The 10,506-nt window shown below is 42.5% G+C and overlaps 2 protein-coding genes across 3 annotated transcripts in view; one reads left to right on the plus strand and one right to left on the minus strand.

Annotated features, from left to right (window-relative positions):
* Positions 1-4,147, plus strand: part of LOC115792855 (potassium voltage-gated channel subfamily H member 8-like) — a 41,422-nt gene extending 37,275 nt beyond the window's left edge. Inside the window, exons 14-16 of the mRNA XM_030747435.1 lie at positions 1,231-1,340; positions 1,609-1,655; positions 3,394-4,147. Of these exons, the coding sequence (XP_030603295.1) occupies positions 1,231-1,340; positions 1,609-1,655; positions 3,394-4,119 (883 nt within the window). The 3' untranslated portion in view covers positions 4,120-4,147. The remainder of the gene's footprint in view (positions 1-1,230; positions 1,341-1,608; positions 1,656-3,393) is intronic.
* A 385-nt stretch (positions 4,148-4,532) lies between these two features.
* On the minus strand, positions 4,533-5,883 carry LOC115793157 (gamma-crystallin S-like). 2 transcript variants are annotated; one of them, XM_030748000.1, is made up of 3 exons: positions 5,854-5,883; positions 5,118-5,360; positions 4,533-4,805 (listed from the first exon to the last, which is right to left on the minus strand). In XM_030748000.1, exons 1-3 carry the CDS (start codon positions 5,881-5,883, stop codon positions 4,533-4,535), a joined length of 546 nt encoding a protein of 181 aa, XP_030603860.1. The 2 variants fall into 2 exon arrangements, with proteins under 2 accessions (XP_030603860.1, XP_030603867.1); XM_030748007.1 differs by lacking the exon at positions 5,854-5,883 and adding an exon at positions 5,436-5,444.
* Between the last annotated feature and the right edge of the window lie 4,623 nt (positions 5,884-10,506).

Below are 10,506 nucleotides of genomic sequence, written 5' to 3' on the forward strand. Positions count from 1 at the left end.
CGGTGGTGACTCATTAGTGTCCAAAAACTCAATGTCCTAGCAGGAGTAAATAGTAGATCAGTGAGTGAGGGAGAGCCTACAGTCAGACACACTCTGTATTGATATGAGCGAACAGGAGTGTGCGTGGTAATTAGTGCGCAGGTGTGCAGCCTCTCTCTATCATCTGCTCACACTGAGCATGACCTTTGACCTGCTGGCTGATGACAGCTGGATAAGGTTGCTGTAAACCCTCAGAGAGGTGCAGTGAGTCTCTGACATGTCTGTGAACTTTGTGGCGTTTGTACAAAGCAGATGGAGGTCCAGGATCAGCAGATAACAGATGCAGGAGACTTTCCTTTCGGAGCTGAAGCATTTCGCACAGACGGCGCGTGAATGGGGATACTTTGATCATTTTTCATGCCCTGGGTTGTGATTTTTTCCATAAAGGACACAACTACAAAACTATAGACTTTAAATCCATGGCATTGATAAAATTTATACTCATCTCTGCTGCTTAAGGATTTTGGTTTGTCATGCAGGTTGCAGCCACTTTAACATTCACTGAGCACATGCACGCACCTCAGGGCAGGACACAGCTTGATCTTTCCTCATGCACCAATCTCATGCATATTTTAGAACATAATAGGGAAATAATAATGGCATTTTATTAAGCATGTTCGTGCCCCCAGACTAATACTCCTCCACTCTGATAAGAAAGTGCTTGCTGTTGAGATGGCTGCATATAAAACCATTGAAAGGTTTCAGACAGTGCCTTAATAAGGGCTCCTGGAAGCTTTAAAATAGTTCTATGTAGTATGATAATAAGGTTTGTCAGTACAGCATAAGATGCATGACTTATTTACATTATGAATAATGTGAAGTCACATGAGGAATGCAGAATCTTGTATGTTGTCTTAAACAAGCAAAAGCCATTTGTACCTGCCTGGATGTATGACTGTGGCTTAGTTATAGTTTGCACTATAGTGCAGGGATATGTCATTGTTTACCTTCTGTTGTAGTTTGTTGGCAGAGTCTGCTGCCACCAGGTGGAATTTCTGTGTCATTAACCAGCAGGTTTTGATGGGTGAACTCTCACATTCAGATGACTAACTCCCCAAACTGCTGCCACTTTCTCTGGAATCGCTTAATATAGTAACTGGCAATTATCTGATATTTGTGATCAGAATTAATTTTGGTATCTTGCTGTCTTGTGTGAAATTTACTCACACCATCTCCCCCGTCTGCCCTCAGGTTTGTGGATGGGATCGAGACAGAAAACCACAGCAGGTCAACCCCAAGGTTTGATTTTTCTCCCAGTGCAACGCAGAGTTTTCTGCCCAGCCCCGATTCAGCCACCTCAGGTAAACAAACGCATACAAAGGAAGAGCAGGTAAAAACGAATGCACAGAAATTCTTTGTAAATATTATCATGTTGGCCATAGTTTATGCTGCTGCTGAAAAATACTCTCTTATATGATGGGTGTTTCTGTTATTGTGTCCAGCTCATTAATATCAGTGCGGCAACTCGAGTGAGACACATAATTCCTGAGCTCTACATAACAGCGGCTAAAGTCCTAAATTACGCAGAATGAATGTGTTGTGTGAATGTGTTTGTTTCTGTGTCCACAGGGGCCCGTGATGACACCATGCAGACTATTGCAAAGCTTAAACATGAGGTAAGGCTAATCATAGTATCGTGGAGAAGTGTTCTTAAGCAAACCCCTGCTGCAGTCAATGAGTTTATTACATTACCATGTAGAACATAAACTTTTGTTTCACTGTAAGAGTTTAACTTCGCTCTGTCTAACTTGCTCCTTCTGAGGACCATCTCAAAATTTACTGTTAGCCTACCAAATCTGATGTGGTTTTCTAAATCATTCTGTGGAGGTGAGGCCAGAAAATGATGGAGAAGGTTCAACAGCGAAAGGTGTCACGTTTTTGCTATTTTAAATTGCACAAGTACCTGCCCATGCTACAATATTGTTTGGCTTGGTTTTGCTGTTGGCTGTTAAATGGAAATGATACAATGCTTTCATAAAGTGCTGTATGTGCATGAAGGTTAAAAACAGCTCCTTTTAGCCCATTCGGAGATAAGCAACCTGATGATGTCATAATATCTGATATAGATAAGAACCGTGTGCCAAGTTTGATTGCTCGGCTCCTGGTTGTGTAGAAGGACAGACAGACAGAGCTTTTGTGTATTACTCCAAGAAGAGTCTCAGCAAAAAAGAATTAAAAAAAATAGCCCCACAAAATGTCATTCTTTTTTTTTTGTGTGTGGCTTTAACAAAGAAGCTGGAAGGTGTAAATTAATGGGGTCAATCCAGTGCATGACTCCAGATGCCGGATTCTCATTTCACGTGCAGTATTATGTCACCACAGTGTAGTTAATGCATTTCTCAGTCCTCCGCTACACAAGCTAGCATCCTCCAAGAAGGAGTGCATCCGGGATTAAAAACTGTACCAACTCAAATCCACTGTGGCAGCCTCACTGGAAAAAAGGTGGCTGTCACAACTACCTGCCTACCAAATTATTTAACCAATTTGAGATTGGTTTGTAAAAAAAATATAAGCTACGTATTTTAATATGTGTTTCTAAACTCTAGGAATAAAATCCACTCTGAAAATGTAATTTAACCATTTTTTTTGTACTTTACAGTTTTACAGTTTTAAATAAGTAGATTTTGACACCATGGGCTCAGCGCACTACGGAGCACAGTTTCTTTCCTCGGGCTGTGGAGTCACTGAATTCACCCTCTGTACTTCAATATGAAAAACAGCTCTTTTTATGACTGAATTATTTATTCTATTTTATCATTTATGATTCATTGGAGGCATAAAGAGACTACAGCTGTAATTTTGCATAACTTGTGTTAATAAGAGTCATTAAGGCAGTAAATGAAAGGATGAATGAATGAACAAATCATATCAGAGTCTTTATGACATTCACCAATGAATATTTGAGAAAATTCAGTACCAACAATGTTCTCTTGCTATTTTAAGCCCAGTTATTTGTGTTGTAAACGATGTTTGACTGCATTTATGAGCTATTTCAGAGCGGCTTCATAGTGCAGTCTCTTACACGTTTGTCCAACAAGTAAAACATCTCCGGTTCACGTCCAGGAGGAGACACAGATCCCTCTGGGGTTATCTCAGGAAGGCTATCTGGTGTAAAAAATCTGCTAAATCAAACATGCAGAGCTACCTGCTGTGGTGACCCCTTGTGAATAAGGGAGCAGCTGATTTGTACTTAATTTAAAAGTGCACAAAATTTCATATCTGTGGAGAAATGCTGTACTTATATGAGCTTAAACTTTTATTTTTACTTATTTTAACAACTGTCTGGACAAGCTAGCATGTCTAAAAGTAATCCTTCTCTTTTCTTTTCACACATCTTTCCATCTCATCCTCCAGATGTCTGTCCTCTCCCGTCAAGTATCCATCGTGAGCCAGGAGCTGCAGGAAATGACACGACTTCTCAAGCCTCTCTTCCACAACCCGTCCGCACTGCTGTCACCCAGTGCTGTGACTCCACCCCCCAGCGTGTCCTCGTTCAGCTGCTCTCTGGCCCCACCCCTCAATACCCAACATGCACCTGTGCGCTGTTCTGATGATCAAAATCCTCCACCCACCCCGATGCATGAACCGCCCTCTCCACAGCTGAGCATGACCGAGGCGTTTCAAGGAGAGTTTGATCCACTTCATTACTCTCCTTCCCAAACCATCTCCCTCCATAATCCTCCACACTCTCATCAGACCAGTACCGCTCCCCCAGCCTCTCATCGCTCAGCTCCCCCTTCACTCAACAGCTCTCCTCATGAGCACACAGTTGTACCACATCCCTCCTCTTCCTCCTCCATCCCTTCTCTTTCTTCATCAAGCCACCCATCATCCACTGCTCCCCTTCTGGTAGATTTATTGGAGCCACAAGCGCGGCCTCAGTCCCATTTCCCACTCCAATCCCAGTCTGAGTCCCACTTCTTATCCCAGGCTTATCCTCATTCCCTTTCCCAGTCTTCTCTCCAAACCTCCAGCATGGCGTCACATTCCCGAGAGCCCCTCCTGGACCTGCAGGGGGTGGAGTGGGGGGAGCACACCGCTCAGCTCAGCCTCGTAGATGAAGGACAGTCCTCAATGTGAGCGTACAGGAGGAAGACTGGGAGCAGCATGCCACACATCCTACTGCATGACAAAGTTTGGCATGCAGGTTACAATGTAAATATTTTGATTTTAAACTACTGGAAACTGTTATCATGAGCACCTTCAAGAAGATCTGATAATAAAAGTTTGTTTTACAGTTTCACTTGATTTGTATACAGCGAATCATATAAAAGCAAGACTTATAACTGTATACTAAAAACATGTATTTTCTTCTTGTATTTTTCTTCATGATCTGCACTTTGCACATTCATTGTGAGACACGCACACACAGTGATGAAACAACCTCTCAATGCTTCGTCATCCAGTTTTATTTCAGGTAGATAGCACCTGCATTGATGCCAATTATGAGCCAATCAAAAGCCAAAGAAAAGCTTTAAAAATACGGACTGCTGTTACTCAGTTAGCCGTCTGAATGACTGCACGGTGGGGCAGACTGCGCCCCAGTCCACAGGCCTGCGGTAGTCGCCTTTCTCCAGCAGGTACTGGCGGCCCTTGTAGTTGGGGTGCTCATAGAAGACCCACCAGCCTCCCAGGACCCTGCAGGAGTGCACCTCTCTCCAGTGAAACTTCTCCAGCACAGAGGCACAGTCCTCGCTCACTTCGAACACCTGACCGGCGAAATCAGCTTTACCGTAGAGCTGGATCTTGTAAGGATCTCCAGTGGCCTGAGTGAAGTGTTTACAGAAGAAGACAGCAGGTAGAGGCGAGAGTGGGATTGGATAAACAATGAGAAAGTGGAATTTGGCTCAGTTAAGTCGGCTTTGGTTGATGTCGCTGCAAAAATATGTCATTTGCTATCATATTTAGTCAAGCTTTATGTCTCCAATCAGATTTAAAGATTTATTTATGTAAAAATGAAGGAGATACAATGTAATGTAAAATCCCTGATTTTTGTGTAGGATCCCAGTGTAAGCCACTTTCCCACTAACCACAGTGTCTTTGTCCTACGAGGCATCTAGTGTGTTGAGATGGCTTACAAAGTGAATCATCTTGCAAGAGCTGACTCTGTCATTGAAGCCATTCCAGCTGTGGTAGTTGGGGTACTCTCCTCTCTTCAGGACGTACTGATAACCCAAGTAGTTTGGTCTCTCATAGATCACCCACGTCCCGCTCTCCACACGGGCTGAGTTGCAGCAACTCAGATAGGAGTGGAAGTCGGTGCAGTCGCTGTCACATTCATACCTGCGACCCTGGAAGTTCTTGTCCTCGTAGAAGATGATCTGGGGGGATGGTATGTAAGTGATAACTTGGTATTAACTATTCTACATCCCAACTCTAAATGTTATTCTACTCACCCTGCCCATCTTGGGAACGGCTGTGCTCCACTGTTTGGTCTGCCTCGAAATAGCTACAGTATGTGTTATGTAATGTAATGTGTATGTGCTCATATTGCCCCTTTTATACCTTCCATGCCCTCTACAACTGATACTGTACAATTGCTTGGTCATGAGAATAGGGTCCAAAATTTGAGTCAGTGGTTCCACTGCTACTCATGTTTTCCAGAAAGAGGCTGTGGGATTACACCGCATAAAGACCTCAGGCACTGACCAACTCTTTACAGAAAACTGTAAACACACTGCACACAGTGCTAACTAAAGACACACACACACATGCACACTGACACAGATACAAATAAAACACTGATGCACGATTGTATAAATATTAAATTGCACTTGATCATAAGTAGCAACTCTGAGCTAAACTAGAACACACATTGTTTGAAATGCTGATGTGTGATGCCATCCAGTCGGTGTGATCCTCCTTCAGGTCAAAAATGCTGCGCTGTAGTCCAAAGCTTAACGCTGTGCTGTGCAAACTTCCTGCCTCAAAGCTTTCTGCACTTCTGAATTCCATCTTAGAAGTCAGATGAGACACTTCTCACAGTCTAGCATGAACTTTTCAAGCTGTAAACATTTCAATCTGGAACCTTACTGGCTAACTAGCTCACGTAGTTGCATATTCCTGTGTGCAATCTGTTTTCCTCTTGGTCTAGAAATGGCAGCAGTTCTTCATCTGATGCTGTCAGTAGGCCTTTTCAGGACTGTGTTGAGTGTATAATAAAGCATATGAAAAAGCATTTACATAGGCATGAACAAGGCCCTAAAAAGGATAAGCAAACGAGAATGGATGGACCAACTAAAGTGCAACTGAAAATTAGATTTTTTCTGAATTGTGCCTTTATTACTGTTATTGTTTTGTATTTTTCATTTGTCTTTATTTAAATTTTTGCATTTTTATTTCTCATTTTCATGTCTTAATATGCACTGCTCAAAAAAAAAAAAATTGAAAACACATCAGTATTATTAAAATGCCTAGAACTATACAAGATCAACAGGACCCTAAGAGGCTCCATCAATGGGGATGTGGAGAACAACACTATGCCAACTCCAAGCCAACTGTACAAGTCACCAAGGATTTACCAAGGAGATGCCCTGTCCCCACTACTGTTCTGCATAGGCCTGAACCCCCTCAGCCAGGTCATTAACAAGACAGGCTATGGATACTGACTACGAAGTGGAGCAACCACCAGCCACCTCTTCTACATGGATGACATCAAGCTGTACGCCAGGAGTGAACGAGACATCGATTCACTGATCCACACCACCAGGATCTACAGCAATAACATTGGAATGTCATTCGGACTGGAGAAGTGTAGTCAAATGGTAACAAGGAGAAGGAAGGTAGTCAGACTTGAGGGGACTGCACTTCCAGAAGGTAACATTGCAGTCACTGAAGACAGCTACAAGTACCTTGGAATCCCACAGGCGAATGGGAACCATGAAGAGGCCGATGGGAAAGCTGCAAGTACCTCCAGAGAGTAAGGCATGTCCTGAAGAGTCAGCTGAATGGGAAGAACAAGATCCAGACAATCAACACCTACACCCTGCCAGTCATCAGATATCCTGCTGGGATCATAAGCTGGTCAAAGTAGGAGACAGAAGCCACTGACATCAAGACAAGAAAGCTCCTTACCATGCATGGACGGTTTCATCCCAAATCCAGCATTAATCATGGCAGCACAGGAACAAGCTCTAAGCACAAGATCAATAGAGGCTGGGGTCTACCACACCAGGCAAGACCCCAGGTGCAGGCTGTGCAGAGATGCCCCTGAGACAATCCAGCCCATAACAGCAGGGTGCAAGATGCTAGCAGGCAGGGCATACATGGAACGCCATAACCAAGTGGCCAGCATAGTATACAGGAACATCTGTGCCAAATATGACCTGGAAGTCCCGAGGTCAAAATGGGACACGCCCCCAAGGGTGGTCGAGAATAACACAGCTAAGATCCTGTGGGACTTCTAGATACAGACAGACAAACTTGTGATGGCTAACCAACCGGACACAATAGTGGTGGACAAACAGTGGAAGAAGGTCGTAGTGATAGACACTGCAATACCAAGTGATGTCAACATCAAGAAGAAAGAACACAAGAAGCTTGATAAATACAGAGGGCTCAGAGAAGAGCTAGAGAGGATGTGGAAGATGAAGTAACAGTGGTCCCCGTGGTAATCAAAACACTCAGGGCAGTGACCCCCAAACTGGGAGAGTGGCTCCAGCAGATTCCTGGAACGACATCCAAGATCTCTGTCCAGAAGAGCGCAGTCCTGGGAACAGCTAAGATACTGCGCCGGACCCTCAAGCTCCCAGGCCTCTGGTAGAGGACCCGAGCTTGGAGGACAAAGACCGCCCACAGGGTGAGCTGCAAAACATGTTTGAGTCTTACAATGTAGTTTGATTATTTGGTCCTTATTAGCCTTACAGACCACTTTGAGCTCTACATTTAAAATTAAATGTAGCCTGTTTTGATCATAAATAAACCAGATAGTTAAAGTAAAGAAAACGGCAGTTTCAGTTTCATTTTCAAGTCCAGTTCAGCATGAGCCAATCGTCTTCTTTTCTCTTTGGCTACATACAATCAACTCTCAAACCTATAAATATACAGTACCATTTCTTGGAAAAAATTTTTACACATTAAATAGATTTTTTTTTTTTTTTGGGGGGGGGGGGGGGGTATTCACTTACAAATCGGATTTTGCACTGCCAAATTTTCTACTTTCCTCCTTGATTTTCTTTGTTTTTACATTTTTATGATGCAATCTTATATGTTTATTTTGTCTCACAGTTTTTTTATTCCATTTTTATTTTAATTTAATTAATTGGTTAAAATTTTTAGTTTTTCATTTACTTTTATTCACCAGTTATAACCTTGTTCTTGAATTACTCTTTAAATTATTTTACACACCTTCAGTAGCAAACAGATCATTTCCACAGTGGCACCACAGTGAGGCAGCATTTCCACAGCAAAGCACAAGAACACACATTCCCCTCCTGACAGCTCCACTATTTGTACAGTTTCCTAGTTGTCAGAGCAGTGTAGATCCTCACTGTTGCCGCTGAGTGAGATGAACTTAGTGATCATGCACCAATGGCAAGTGTTGTAAAAAATTAGATTACAGCTGAAACAGCAGACAGAAAATGCCTTTATTTTGATTTCTTATTATAATATTGTGCATTATAGTGTTATATATTAAAATAATAGAAATATCTTTAAGTTGGGGACTAAAAATGTGATACACAAAGAAACCTAGCAAGTGCTTTTTTTTTAAAGTTCACAAAGCAAACGTAAAAATTTATGTGGCTCAAAAGAGAAAAAAGGAGACTTCATTTTTATTTATGATGTAATATCAGTTCATTCTGCAGTGACTTTAAATCCTCCAAACGGCCGCCCTGGTACTTTGTTTTCCTACTTTAAAACAGATTGCAGACACCTCCTACACTTTATGCCAGAGAAGTCAATCAAACATGCTTTAGTTTGGACACATGAAGCAGCGCACGGTCTTTTTAGTACATTAAAGCACGTGTAACATCAATATTTGCCGTCACAGGTAATAAGAGCTGGCTTGTTTCCACTGGAGCCTTCTGAAAGCACTCTTTAATTGCTGCACATACCTTCACACACACGCACACGCACCTCGCGTACATGTTGAGTGACTTGTGGTGAGCTGTCAAAGATACTTAAGATGATGTAGGACAGACAAGTGTTGGCAGTGCGGGCACACACACACACACACACCCACACACACACACACACACACACACACACACACCACACACACACACACACACACACACACACACACACACAGAAACCACAGAGGCGGAGCGACAGGAAGGCAGACAGGCTGAGTGGTAATGATAGGTGACTATTCCTCCATCTAGAATAAATCAAGAAATGCTGACCACACTGTTGGGAAAACCCGGGCGTGCTATTTGGACGGACACACAAACAAACACATGAGCGGTGGATGGACAGTGTATACAGCAAACAAATAATGGGGGAAAGTCCAGGGTTTTATTGCTTTCTTTAAAAGCATGGTGATGATAGTTCCCATTTATCTTCTTGTAAGGACAATTAAAACACAATCAGCTAGTATTACAACAGTACTCACATGTTATACATTGAATAAACGGTCTTAAATGAATCCAAAGCAATAAGCCTGGATTTAATCAAGTAATTCAATTTATAAACTGCGACCACAAATACGAGAACATTACTCATTGTGATACTGTGGCTGGCCACCAGAATAAAACACTTGAATGTTCAGGTTCATAGAAAAGCCTGTCTTTCCATCATTGACTTCAGAGCGCAGTAAATATTTGTGAAATGCTTCGTGGTGTTGCTCCTCTCTCCTTTTGCAGGTTCTCTCTGTGTTCGTAACATCAAAAGCGAGCTGCAAAGACAAATACTAAAGCATGCAAAACTCTGTGTAATATAGAAGAACAGCACTATGAGATAAAGGCATGGTCAACCACTGGCACAGTTACCTAACTTGAAATCTTGAAGCCCACCCAGCCGTGCCATTCCCTGGTCATATGCAGACCTGTTCAGCCTTTCTTTCAAAGTGTTACAGCAACAAAGGGCAGACAGTCATCTTCTTCATAATCACATCGTGACTTTTGATCATGTCTGTTCCTGTAATTTATAGATCTTTAACTAGATGCACTTCTATTTATACGCTGCTTCCATGATGAACTATTCCGCTACGTCCACTTTTTCCCGTCCTCCTGTTCTCTGATATCGCCACATCTGGAAAATGAATTAATGAATAACGTGATCACATTATTCATTTAGTTTATGGCTTTAAAGGACAAAGAAGTGGATTATTGTATCCACACAACTCTGCGCGTGACCTTGTACTTGTATTTGCTTTACATTAGCTGAGGTAAAGCCTGTTATCTGGAGGGGGGAGCCATAAATGTAACTACTGTATTTTTCCTAATGCATGTCATTCTGTCCCTGAGTTTCCCTCCCAAATCTTCCTCCCTCCCCTTCTCCCTGCCTCCCACACTCTCTCCCTCCCTC

Source organism: Archocentrus centrarchus, chromosome 2, assembly GCF_007364275.1.
Source record: "Archocentrus centrarchus isolate MPI-CPG fArcCen1 chromosome 2, fArcCen1, whole genome shotgun sequence".
In the NCBI taxonomy this organism is placed as follows: domain Eukaryota; kingdom Metazoa; phylum Chordata; class Actinopteri; order Cichliformes; family Cichlidae; genus Archocentrus; species Archocentrus centrarchus.